A 14,024-nucleotide genomic window follows, 5' to 3' on the forward strand; every position below is an offset into this window, starting at 1 on the left:
GCCCGTGCTCGCACGCGCGTGAAAAGAACAACATTGACAAATCTCTCATGTTCCTTCGTAACATCGCACCAAGCGCCACCGAGATAGATTGGAATTGAAGGACTTTGATCTACAACAACATTTCATTGGAGACAACACTGATATCATCGTGACACTAGAAGTTACTACACAACAAATTAGAAATGAGAATCGCTTCCCTCTGTCTTACGGTGTTGAAGTGACGACAACGCGAATGCGAAGGCGGATCTAAAATAAGCTAGATGCAATCATGTTGCGGGGAGTTAAGTGGAAACGCTCGCCACCAGAGTTTTTTAAATAATGCCTGCTTTACATTACATCAATAGAACATAGTATATACCCATATATTGACGTAATTGGTCACTCCGGCCCTTGAAGAACAATGGGGACAAAGATGTCATGTTCCTTGGTAATATCGCACCAAAGCGCCACTAAGATGGATTGGAGTTGTAGGCATTTGATATACACTAGTGTTTATTAGAGATAACACCGACGTAATCATGGAAGCGATATCACTGCAACACCAACGACTAGTACACAAGGAACAAGAATAGAATCCCCTCTGCTCTGTCTCTTGGCATTGAAGCGTTGACCGGAGGTAGAGGGGGGTATTGGTTTGATGCAGATTAGGATTTTTATCGGGAGTAAAAACAAAATTGTAAGTTGATTGCCAATGATCTTAAAATAGTCTCTTGTGTTGGTTGTCCACCCCCGAAGTTGAGGAAGAAGATGGAACGTTGGCGGCAACATCAGTGGTGGAGGTTTGCAAAGCATGAAACCTCGTATTTAACGGATACTAGCTGCAAAGTAGGAGGGGTATCACACGTAGCATTCTGGTGGACCGACCCATTTTACCGCCATGTAGCGTAGCGAGCCTTTGTTTATTACCTCTTTTGTTTTTCTCGATCTTATTATTTTACACTTAATTTTTTTGGTTTTCAGTTAGTTTTTCATTAATTTTCAGGGAAAACAAAAAATATATATTTTTAAAGGTGATTTTTAAGGGAAAAAACCTCAGAACATTTAAAATATTTTTCTAAAAAATAGAAACTTTTCGAAAATTCCAAATAATTTATAAAAAGGAATACTTTTCACAATTTTAAACATGTTGAAAACACACATATTTTTTATTCTAATTTTTCTAACTTTTTAAATTCCAGACTTAAAAAAAACGGCAAGAAACTGGGCTGAAACCTTCTAGAACTCCTAGAAGGTTGGTTAAATGGGCCGACCCAGATCTACCACCAGTTGGCTTGCCTTGTGCGAGCGTGAAATAGGAAACATCGTGGCGGGGGCCAACTCCTATTTCGCCAACCAGCGCAAACTCACCTTCGCAATGAGCCAACCTATTTACCTTTTTTCTTTTCCTCTCTTTTCTATTAACCTTGAAAAAGGTGCGTGCGACGTATTCAAACCACAGACCTCTTCGTTCAGTTCAAATCACAGTAACCAACTAGAACACCTTAAATGCTGTGACTACTTAATTCCTTTTTCTTATTTCTTCTTTCTTCTGTTCACGATGGTTCTTATTCGTTTTTTATTTTTGTTTTTTATTCTTCCTTTTTATTTTGTTTTTAAAAACTGAATTCTTTGAAAAATCGTGAATTTTTCTAAAATTTATGTTTTTTTCCAATTTCGCAAAATCAATGAACTTTTTAAAAATTCTTGATTGTTTTTTAAAATTTATGAACTTCTTTCCAATTTTACGAAATCCATGAACATTTTTCGAACTCGTGAAATTTTCTCAAATTTGTGAACATTTATTTTTAAAATTTATGAACTCTTTTTCAATTTTTATGAAACCCATGAACTTTTTCAAATCCATGACCTTTTTTCAAACTCATTAAGTTTTCTCAAATTCATGTTTTTTCCAAATTTTTGAAAAAAATCAATTTCATGAAATCCATGAACCTTTTTCAACCTCGTGAACCTTTAAAAAAATTACAAACATTTTGCAAACCATATAATTTTTTTCAAACTCATGAACTTTTACAACATGAATTGTTTTCACATTCGTAATTTCTTTTGATCCATGTTTTTTTCCAAGTCAACAGTCAACCGGTTAAATGGTTGAGCGTGAGCTGAACGACTGAACCTGGTTTTTTTGGGAAAACATGCTTGCGTCGAACGAAGGGACGAACAAACGAACTTGCTTATGTCAAACAAAGGGAAGGAACGAGCAACCAAGTCGCTAGCTGGGCCGGCCCCGTGAGCCGGCTGCTAGCGCTAGCTTGGTGAACTGGCGCCTAAGGCGCCGAAGAGGAGGTCTCATGTCGGGGTTTGCAACAAATAATTGGGCGTGCTGAATGGGCTAAGGTTGAGGAAATTGTTGTTTGACTGACTACATAGTGAAGGATTGCTCCTGGGTTGGGTGAGTCATGGCATGTTTTTGCCCTAAGGTAGCTCTGCCACTAGATCATCAAAAAGGTTGTACTAGGTCAAACTTGTTCGTTGTGTATGAGCAATCTAACTAATCGCTACTTAGATCGAATCGGGAGAAAGAGAAAAGGCCCTAAGCCGCCACCGACTAGGTTCATAACTTTCGATGGTTGCCCTCACATTCGGAGGTATGGGTCAATGCTCAAAGTGTAGTTTTTTTTCCATATATGTTTGATTTTTGTGTCTTTGGTGGCAAAGTCTCATAGTGGAGGTGATATCGTACAGAGTAAAAGTCCCACGACTCTATCCTCGTCTTGGTGTGGCTGTCATGGACGATGCGACCTACATTGAGGGTCATGCGGATCGATGGCTCCCATTCTCATAGATTGTGAGTACACTTCGTCCTATGCTGACGGCGGTGGCGGCGATAGTATTGTTAAGCACACTCTTTGTCACTGGGTATGTTGATTCGTTTGCTCCTAGTCTTCCCCAACAGTACAACAATGAAGCAACAGTGTTCAACAATCTGTCTTGCAACCCCGTCCATACCGCCTTCAATGATCCTAAGTTCTCACCTGTTGTGGTGGGCGGCTCATCGAAGATTTTGAGGTTATTTCAGCTTATGTAGGTTTGGTCTTTTGCATTTTCTTCATTACATGTATGGAGAAAAGCAGAAATGCAATTGATGGATCTACAGTAAACGACTATGGAGAACTTTGATGCGACTTTATGTTTAATCTTGACCTTCTATTATTTCGTTTTCGTTCAATTTGATGTACCTTGTCTAATGGCGGCTGCTACAAATCAGTCGGATGATTATCTAGAAAAATCATCCACCTAAATAGCCGTACGATGTGCTGATGGCCGTTCAATCTCAACAAGGCAGCTTGGTTCTTCCCTCCTCTGTTCTCGTTCAGTTTAACACCCACGCGTCTCCTCTCAAGACAACAATGTCTCCGCTGCGGCAAAGAGGCCCTGCTGCTGCATGTACGCTGGCCGAGACGCGAGCCAGAGCAACTCCTTGAACTCCGGCGAACGCCGCCGACGTGCTGCGTTGCAACACCATCAGTGCTGCGGGTGGACGGATCCGCCGGCGACTGCTGCATCGCAGCACCGGGAGCCACCGGGGGCTGCTCCATGGCAACACCGAGTGCAACGCCTCCGGCGAAGCTTCATTGTAGCTCCGACGGAACCTTCAATGCAGCTCTGACAAAGCTTTACTTCAGCCCGGCGGAGTCCGTTCCATCCCCATCGCAACTTCAACGACCCGGCGGCGCTCCAATGCAGCCCGAGCGAAGCTGCAACACCGACAACCCCAGCGACGCCGCATCGCAGCCCCGGCGGCCCCGTCGACGCTGCATAGAAACACCGGCTACCCCGGCGATGCGCCATAGCAACACCTGCGAGGCGGCGACCCCCGCGATGCTGCACCGCAGCACCAGCGGCCACGACGACTCAACACCGATGAGCCCCTCGCCGCAGCACCCGCAGCCCGCTTGAAGCACATGCAGCGCAGATCGGCGACACGCAGCTTTTCCCCGCCGACGGCAGCATCGCCCGTCATGCTTTGCCTTGCAGGAGCGGTTGGTGCTTGCGGCAAGATGTGCACGCCATGGTTGGAAGCAACGATGGTGAGCCATTGTATTGTATCGAGCCCCACTCATCCCTGTCACAGCCTGTGAAAAAATAAGAGAGAGAGAGAGAGGGGATGGGGGACGAACGAAGAAGACGAGAAAGGAAGAGGATAAGGCTGGGATGGAAAGCGGTGAGCCGGGCCCGCATGCTACGCGTGTAGTGGATAGGCGACGCACGCGCGTGAGACGAGCGCCACACGATCCGCCCTCATCGCACGGCTAGCGACACGGTTTACGCGAGGCAAACATCAGTGCGGTTTAAAACAAACGATTTCCATATGGAGAAACAAATCCGCCGCCTCCCCTTTTCCTTACCAATGCTGGGGCGCCATGGTTGGAAGCAACGATGGTGAGCCATTGTATTGTATCGAGCCCCACTCATCCCTGTCACAGCCTGTGAAAAAATAAGAGAGAGAGAGAGAGGGGATGGGGGACGAACGAAGAAGACGAGAAAGGAAGAGGATAAGGCTGGGATGGAAAGCGGTGAGCCGGGCCCGCATGCTACGCGTGTAGTGGATAGGCGACGCACGCGCGTGAGACGAGCGCCACACGATCAGCTTTGATCGCACGGCTAGCGACACGGTTTACGCGAGGCAAACATCAGTCGGTTTAAAACAAACAATTTCCATGAAAAAAAGATCACTAGGATCTCGCCTGAATTGGACGGCGGGAGGCCCGCGGGGCTGCAGGGTGTCGATGATGGTGTGTGGTAGCCGGTTGAGGCAAGGAGGACAACGCCAAAGTGGATGCGTCCGAGTGGGGCAGAGCGGTGGGGGAGAATGGAGGCATTTTTTACTCCAAGCATGGGCTGTGAGTATATTTTAGGGTCACGAAGGCCACTGAGGATAAATTATCCTCCATAACCCGTTATAAGTGATCTGTTAGGTGCACATTAGAGAAGAAAACGTGAATTTATTCTTCAGTAACCGATTATAAGGGATCTTAGAGATGCTCTAAGGCTCCAATTACTGTTTGACTCTACTCAAATCCACGGACAAGGATAAATGGGGATTGTAAGAAGAAAGGAGAGATTAACATACTGAAAAATCATTGATCATCAAACAATCTCCTTCTGCTTATTACGTCCATAGCTTTGCACATCAACTTCAATTGATACGTATTGCCCTACTCTAGACCTATTGTTACCTGGTGGTGTTCTAATTATAGAACTACTGTTCACATTATCACTTTATTAGCGTGTATCAACAATGCTTTGAGTACTCATAAGTATGAGAAATAATACGTTACACCTCACGCGAGTAGAAAAAAGTAGTGTGTGATGCTTCTTATTCTTATGTACACAAATCTTGTTGAAGATCAAACTGGTTTAATCCAATACAGATAAATGATGGTCATTTTAGAGGGAAAATATATCTTGATGTTATTAGATTATCCAACATCTTAACAATAGATTAAATTAGTTCAATGCGGAGTTTCTTATTTACATGTTAACTTTGAGTCCCTTTGATTCATTTGCTTCTTGTGATGCATAGATGGTAATGAATGAGAATTGCCGAATTAAATCTCAAGAACATGTCAAGTACTAATTTGGTATGATTTGAATTTCAACTTGCCAACTCTGTTGATGGTATGAGAAAAGATTATAGGTGCAAATTCCTTAAAAATTCTAGTGAGCTCTCTATTAAGCTTGTCGAAACAAAATCGTGTGCTTTATGATTTCGTGTATTTACTTATCGAATTGGTGTTGATCTTAACGGCGTCCATTGAGAGCCTTGAAAGAGTTCCAGGAAATGAGCCTAGTGAAGAATAAGTTGAGAAATAGTACGGGTGGTGATCTATTGAGCCATTGCTTAGTGACTTTCAATGAGGGAGCTCTATTTTCAGAAGTATAGTCGATGCTTTCATGGCAACGTGAATGTGTATAAGTAGCTAGTGTTATAACTTTCTACACATGTTATCTTGAGTAGGGCGTTTTGGAGCTCGGCCTTCATGGAGGCCGGATTTTTTGAAAAAAAAATCAAAATTCGCACTTTTCAATTTCAAAAAAATCTGAAAAAAATCATACAAGTAAACACGGATGGTATGTGTATGTATGTAAAATTTGAGGATGAAATACCCTAAAATGCGATCTGTGCAAAAAAATACAAATTCATGGACTTTGAGGATGAATAGTGCATCTACTAAAAGCCTCATATTTGTTCTTTTTGTGTAGCACTCATTTTAAGGTGTTTCGTCCTGAAAATTTACACACATATGCTTTATGTCTCTAAGTATGTGTGTATTTTTTTTTCAAAAAAATTTGAAACGTGAAAGTTTGAATTTTGACCAAGCCACTACAACAGGAACCCCCCTACAGCAACGCATCTATGCGTTGTTGTATGTCCGTATAAGTGTTGCACTGGTCTACACCAACGGATTAATATGTGTTGCCGTTGGTGGCGTTGCAAGGGTCTACAACAACGTATATGCATCCGTTGGTAACGACGTCTAGAAATGTTGCTATCTAGCAACGTATAGGGTTAGAGTCTAACAACACTACATATGCGTTGCTGGTCACCGTGCACAAAAGGCTTTTCAAATGGATATCCAACCCAATCCAGCCCAATATGGGTTGGGCTTTTCTAATGGGCATATATATGATATTGCCATCCAGCCCAATATGGGTTGATTAGTCAACATTTCTATTAGGCCATTACCATCTCTGCTATTTTCTGTTGAAAAAATCTCTACCATTATTAGCTGGCTCAATTCCATAGAGGCTACTTTTCCATTGACCAAGTCAATTACCCAACAAAGGGTATTTTCACATCACATGACAAATAATTACTATATAAATATCAATGCCAATTCCATATCACGTTTCATAGTTCACATTCCCCATAAGCCAAAATAACACAAGCTATATATCAACCTGATACAACATGTAGCATCAACAGACACTAAGAAATATATTAACAAACGAGTGTTCTCTTGACTCTCAAACACAATTGTATAGCTATGGCATCTTGAAGGCGGCTAGGGTTGCTTTGGTCTTTATTTGTCCATCGCAACTTCTTGAAAGATGAGCTGCATATCATCCCATCAAAAGAATATGGCTAGAATCTGCAAAAAAGATTTTAACATATCAGTAACCATGAGTTACAAAAATATATCTACCATTGCAACAAAATTCTGAGTTTAGAATTAACCATGTTTTCCTTACTGTAGCTTATATAAATATTACCTAACAAAACACTACTTTTCATAATATTCATGATGACATTTTACATATGCTGATAAGGGAACCATATCCAAATGAAAATGATAAGTAAAGCTAGTGGCTCGAGATATTACTTTATCAGCTAATAAGAACAAAAGAAGTCATGATCTTCCTAAGACAAACCACCAAGATCATTACCATCAGGGATCTGCTTGTCACCAATTTTTTAACACCCATTTGTTCAAAAGCAAGCATCACTCTGCCTCGATAACCATAGCTTGCCACCCCCCCCCCCCCCCCCCCCCCAAAGACCAACCAAAAGATTTATGAACTTGTATATGTTCAGAATATGGTCATCGTGACAAAAAGGCAGTCTATGTTTTGTCCGAACTCTAATACACACATATATAGTCAAGACAAACAAATTCATTATTGTTACAAATGAGGTGATAATTGTTGATTGAGTTCTACAATGAATTCTGCCATCATCGTAGTTTTCGCTGTAATTGACTCTTCCCTTGTCCTTGCACACTCAATATTGTGTGATTTATTACGTGATCTTGTCACAAGGTTTTTTTTGGCTGTCTCTGGAGATAACAGCTCATGCTCCATAATCTGCAATTGTATCAATGGCGCCTTTGTCATGTATAATGCAGTGTTGCTACTATAGTAACTAATCAGTTCGTAACCTGTTAGGTCTGAATGGTGATCCAAAGCTACTACTTGAAAATATGCTAAACTGGACATGTATACATTTAGAAATCAACCAGATTAGTTGGGGATTCCCTCGTGGGTTGGGTAGCATAGTTGGGAGAATAATATATATTTCGACACTTGCATTTGCCATTGCGAAATTAATCAGATATGCATGCACCTTATCCCTAGCTAGGATTTGACGCGCAGAAATCGATCAGACAGACTAGCTATAGACTACAACATATACTTGTGGAGAAGTACTACTACTTATTAGTACCTGGTGAGTATCCTGAGAGTACAAGAATTCAGCCATCTCACCGGAGTGGAACTGCAATAGTAATCTGTAAAATATCCTGAGCGGTTCCTCTGGCCAAATTTGGATGACCTTTGATGAAGCTAGCATTATGGATCTCACACCTCATTTACCCTGCGAAGGAGAATAGAGCAGATTAGATCACATAAAATGGTTAGTGAACTGCAAGTTTGCTACTTGAGTAGAGGACCGTACTGCCGCAGGGGATGCCTATTAGTAGTAATTGAGTTGGCACTTAAGCAGATCCATGAAGTTATCAAAAGTATGAGGATTAGGTATGGACGAGAGGAAAAATGCATATCAGTGTGGAGCAGTTAGCAAAGGTGAGTTAGCCTAAAAAAAGTTAACAAAGGTGAGTTGAAAATCCATTGGTGAATTAGTTTAAGTTGTTAGCAAACAATCAAACAAGCGGGCAACGGGGGGAGTAAGCATCTGGACTACTGCGGGTTGAGCCATACAGCGGCCTTGAAGGTGCACGTACCATGCCGGCGGTGCTGCCGCGGCGGGAAATAGGCGAAGCGACTACAAGGAGGCATTGGCGAGGTGGAGATACCTGAGGCGAATGGACGTGCGCCACGAGCAGAGTTGCTGGCCGGAGACCATTGAGGAGGTGATGCGGATGGAGCCCGAACTTACGTCGTCCAACATCGGAGGTGGCCCAGCGCCGTGGACCTTGCTGTTGCCGCATGATCCAGGAGAAAGGAGGGGGGTGGATGAGAACGACGGAGGCAGTGAGGGTATGGGTGGCGACCAAGACTTCCCCACGGTGCTCCTCTTTGTCTCGGCGGCGCAAGGTAAACGAGCGGCGAGAGAACGACGGGGAGGGATTAACCGGATGGAGAGGAAAAACACAGGAGAGGCTAGATTCGGCGGGGGGGCGAGCCATGAAGGCACGAGTAGTGGTAGTATAGGGGGCGGTTGCAGCGAGAGAGCCGGCGGCGTTGCGGAGGTGTTGCGGTAGTGGGTTTGTGGGAGATAAAATTTCTTTTAGATCTAGAAGTAATAATATATGGTCACCTGAAATTTCCTAGATCCCGCCACGCACATCCAAAAACATCTCGCATCGTGCGCTCATTTTTTTATATACGATGTTTTTTTCTGTTGGGTTGCCACGTTACATTATTATTAGTTTTGACTAATCTGGTTGGTTAAAAAATTCTTAGATATACCACTTACTTTGTTCATATCATCAAATTTACCAAAATACTATCCGTATAAGATGTTGTTTTAAGTTTTGAACTACAAAACCGTCTTATATTTAGATATAGAGGACATAAATATTTAGGGTATTTTCAAAGCAGACCCTTAAAATGCACATCCGAACCATGATGTCCGGATGTAATTTTTCATCTAGTATGAACCCCTATTTGTATGTGCGCACGTCCGTGTCCATTTTCCGTAAAGCGAAAGGTTTGTGGGCGTCCGACCAATGCCACATACGCGTCTGACACCCCGGTCTTACCGAAAAATAATTCTGGCGCCCTTGCCCTCTCACACGCAACCGCCCTCCGCTAGTCGTGCCACATTCATGATGGCCCAGCGCGGACATGACCTGTCACTGGAACCGGAATTGAAGTGGCACGACAGCCGAAAGCGCCGCCCGCGTCGCGGCCCGGTCTCTACGCATGTTCCATGCCGGAGGAACATGATGGCATGGGGAGACAAGACGACTATCTAACGCATTGAAGTCGGTTGACCGTCCATCCGCCCACCGACATTGAACTGTCACGGAGATTGGGAAACCCACTCCGATCGCCCACATTGAAACAACACATTGCACGCGATTGCGCACTCCACGATCTCTTTTGTTCCTCCTCTGTGCACCACCTCCGCCATGACGGCGAGCTCTAGCGCGTTGTGGGAGACCCTCTCGACGGAGCAGAAGTACGAGTTAGCTGGTCTTGCGGCCGGCTTGCCAGCGAGTTCGTCTGAGGTGAGCGACAATGACCCTATGATGGAGAAGGCGTCCGACGATGAGCCGGTGCCCGTGCCCACGCTGGTCCATGCCATCTTCACCATGGAGTAGGCGTAGTGCACACTTCAACATCGTCATGAAGAAGGAGCAGCTGGCGCCACCAGTGTTGGGGTTTCGGCTAGCGCAGAAGGACCAACGCTATAAACCTCACCCTCCTCATGCATCATCGGTTGGTGGAGAGCCAAATCTATGGCGAGTTCATGAGCGAGGGGGCCGTGGTGGATGATTACCTTTGCCGCCACCACCTTGTGCCATTGTCGCCACCACCATGTCTATGTCACCAAGGAACCAATACCCAAGCGAAAGTGATGACGTACTAGAACTAATAACAGAGGAAAGGGAGGGGTCACCACTCCTCAAGACAACGACGACGTTGTTGGACCAAAGAAAGGAAAGGCACCAAGACAGTGACAAGGAACCCTAGGCTTTTTTTTTGTTTTTCATGTTTTTTATTTAGAATATTTTTATATATGATTTTTTAAATAATATTTTTCAATATGTGATGAACATTTCTAAAACACGATAAACAGTTTGAAATATATATTAAACATTTTTAAATACATGATGAACATTCTGAAATACACAACGAACATGTTTAAAATACATGATGTGCTTTTTTTTCCTCAGATAGGTATTTTCCTTTGAAATATGTGAGTATTTTTTAAAATACATGATGAATAAATTTTGAATACACAATAAATATTTTTAAAATTCACTATGACTTTTTGGTAATACATGATGAACATTATTCAAATATACGATGAACAATTGCTAAATACATGATATGTTTTCATGAAATGGAGCATGTATAATTAAAAATGCACGATGAACATTATGAAAATACACGAAGGTTTCTTTTCTAAAAAATTAAAAATTCCATGTTTTCTGAGAAACACGAACTCTCCAAAATTACAAGGACAATTTTCACTTGCATGAACAAAATTTGCACTACTTGTATTTTGACATGGTTATATAAAATTATTAAAATACAAATATTTTTATAAATAGATTCTTTATTTGATAAAATGTCGGATTTCAAGTGAACATACACGTACAAGTAGCAACTTCATTTTGAGTGTAACATACAAGTAGCAATTTCATTTTGAATGTAACGTACAAGTAGCAATCATTTTTTAGAGAATTTGTACAAATAGATATTTTTTGTGAGTAAATTGCAAGTAGCAACTGAGCGACATTAAAAATCAGCGGCAGCCCATTTCGCTAGGCCCCGTGTGCACGTTCCTGGGCCTGGACTTGCTTTCGTTTTTAGAAGCGGACCTGGACTTGCTATGTCCCAGGTGTGTGTGCGTTGGTTCATTTATAAGGAATCTTACTGGAAACAATGTGAGATAGTTGTCTCAAGTTAATAACCGTGAGGTTGCTGGTTCGAGTATCATGTGCCACTTTTTCCTTTTTAATTCATGTGATGGAATGATAACATGTGATCTGCACAGTGCATCTAATCGTTATTAAACTACATTTTAAAGTAGCAACGCATAGCGTGCATCACATAGTATCCGTTGTTGTTCACACCACTAGCAACAAACAGGGTACCAACACATATATGCGTAGGTATAGAAGATACCTGACAACACATCCTTAAAGCGTTGCAAATTATGCGTTGTTAAAGGGGGGTTCTTGTTGTAGTGAAGTTAAACTCGGGCTCCATGGAGCCCGAGCTCTAAAGAGCATTTTCATGTTATCTTTTATTCATATAAGACTACTTCTCTTGCCAACTATTTGTATTGTATTTTTTTGTGCATATCTGCCATATTTAGTGAACTACAATGTTGTGACACCTTATTAAGCTATTAACATTGTTATTATGTTGGTATAAACTTTATATTAAACGTGTGATATCACATTTTTTAACACACCCTTTGGCAAATTCTTTTTTTAAGGCTGTGGCAAATTCTTTTTTTAAAGGCCGTGGCAAATTCTTATCTCCACCACTACTGATAATGATGCAGTCTACATAGATCATGTCGTGGAAGTGGTCTTGATTGACTTAGAAGTCCTCTTGCCTAACGTAGAGGTCATCCCTTGTATCGCTTTCCCCATGACTACTAGCATATATCCAATCTCTAGAAGACTCTCTTTTTCATAGAATAGCAAAGGTAGACGGGCAATGCACGTCGTAGAGACAAATAATGTACAGAAATCATACATGGTTCATGACTAAGGAAATAATCTTTATTAGAAAAAAAAGGTTAAAGATGTATATCTTAATCATTACGGTGTTATTAAAGGATGAAATGTGTAATTAGGAACACTAAGACAAATTTTTAGATATTCAACATAATTTTAGAGTTGTTGGACTAATCAAAATCCCACATTACAACACCCTTAATTACTTTGATGACACTTCATGTTACAATAGCATATCGTGGACTGATTTTTCCAAGTCTTCCATTGGGTACAATACAACAACGTGCCCTAGGTTTCTAATTTCTCCACTAACTGCCGAGCACACATCAGGGGTTAGCCCTCAATCAACTATATAAACCCTCCACAGCACTAGCCAATCGATCCACAATAATCCTCTCTTCCCAGACCTTGAAGAAGCTTCAACAACTGGCCATGGCTGCCAAAACCCCAAGCTCGTGGTGCTTTAGTTTCCTAAAGGAAGCTCTGATCCTCCCCACGCGAAACCCTAAGCTCTTCACGCCGGTGTTCCTTGTGTTGGCCGTCGCCACCTTCCTTGCCCGCTCAGTCCATGTCGTGTTCATCCAGCCTCTCGTCGACGACATGGTCAGGTCCATCTATCTCATCGAGATGAGGAACACCGGCTTCTCCTGCGGAGAGGGTGCCAAGCTCGAAGAGGGCGCCATAAAGATCATGCTAATCTCCATCGCCCAAGTGATCCTCATGCTGGCGCTTGGCTTCGTCAAGAAGGCTCTCGCCTTCTTCGCGGCCTCCACGACCTACTCCGGCGACCGCTACTCGCTGGCCGAGCTCGTCCGCAAGGTGATCTGCAAGGGGAACACCCTGAAGGGCCCTGCTATCACCTTCGCCGTGGTCACCGCGCTCGACCTGGCGTGGACGGCCGTACTGGTCGCCATGCGTGCTGGTACTGCCGTGATGATGCGCGGTGGGCAGTCGCGGGTCCTCTCCGTCCAGGGCCTCGTCTTCCTCCTCACGCTCCTCGCCGAGCTATGCTTCGCCGTCCTCGCGCTGGTGAGCGTTGCCGCGTCGGTGGTCGACGGGGAGCGCCGCGGCGTGCGCGCGCTCAGGCAGGCGTGGCGGCTCATGACGCGGGTGAGGAGGAAGGAGGGCCTCCTGCTGGTGCTCCTGACGTATCTCCTGCCCACCGTCGTGGCTCCGGTGTACCGGGCTGCTCTTGTGTACTCGAGGAGGAGCATGGCGGCGGGCCTGTGCGTGCTCGCTGGGTATGCTTTTATGTTCGGTGCGCTGCAGCTGGTCTATCTGGCGGCGGCCACGGTGTTCTACTACGAAGCCATGGAGAGGAAGGAGGTGGTGCCTTGTGACCAGGGGCGATTTTACCGTACGGGCACCCTGGGCACGTGCCCGGGCTCGACGGCGCGTTTAGATGAACTCCAGCGAGCTATCCAAGCCGCCAGAATCGTTTAACATGTTGAAATACGCTGGAAAATCGCGAAATAACGTTGGAAACAAACGAACTGCGCTATCCTTGCCTTCTGGGCCTTTCTCGCTACAACCAGGAGCCATAGGCCCATTCACATGTTTCGTAACATGGGCTAGCTCGCAGCAGCCGTAAGAGAAGCCAGCTCCTGAAACACGATTCAGAATCGATCGATTGAGGAAGCAAATCTTGTTAGACGAGGGACTTGCGATTCGCCAGATGGTATGGAACTGACGCTCCGCGGC

At 43.8% G+C, this 14,024-nt stretch overlaps 1 protein-coding gene across 1 annotated transcript; it reads left to right on the forward strand.

Annotated features, from left to right (window-relative positions):
- The first annotated feature begins 12,684 nt into the window (after positions 1-12,684).
- Positions 12,685-13,826, forward strand: LOC125529673. Its single transcript, XM_048694099.1, has one exon. It carries the CDS (start codon positions 12,756-12,758, stop codon positions 13,764-13,766), a length of 1,011 nt encoding a protein of 336 aa, XP_048550056.1. The 5' UTR covers positions 12,685-12,755; the 3' UTR covers positions 13,767-13,826.
- The last annotated feature ends 198 nt before the right edge of the window (positions 13,827-14,024 follow it).

This window comes from Triticum urartu, unplaced genomic scaffold (assembly GCF_003073215.2).
Source record: "Triticum urartu cultivar G1812 unplaced genomic scaffold, Tu2.1 TuUngrouped_contig_5763, whole genome shotgun sequence".
In the NCBI taxonomy this organism is placed as follows: domain Eukaryota; kingdom Viridiplantae; phylum Streptophyta; class Magnoliopsida; order Poales; family Poaceae; genus Triticum; species Triticum urartu.

Coding starts and splice junctions, on each gene's coding strand:
- LOC125529673 (XM_048694099.1), top strand. CDS start 12,756: ATGGCTGCCAAAACCCCAAGCTCGTGGTGCTTTAGTTTCCTAAAGGAA.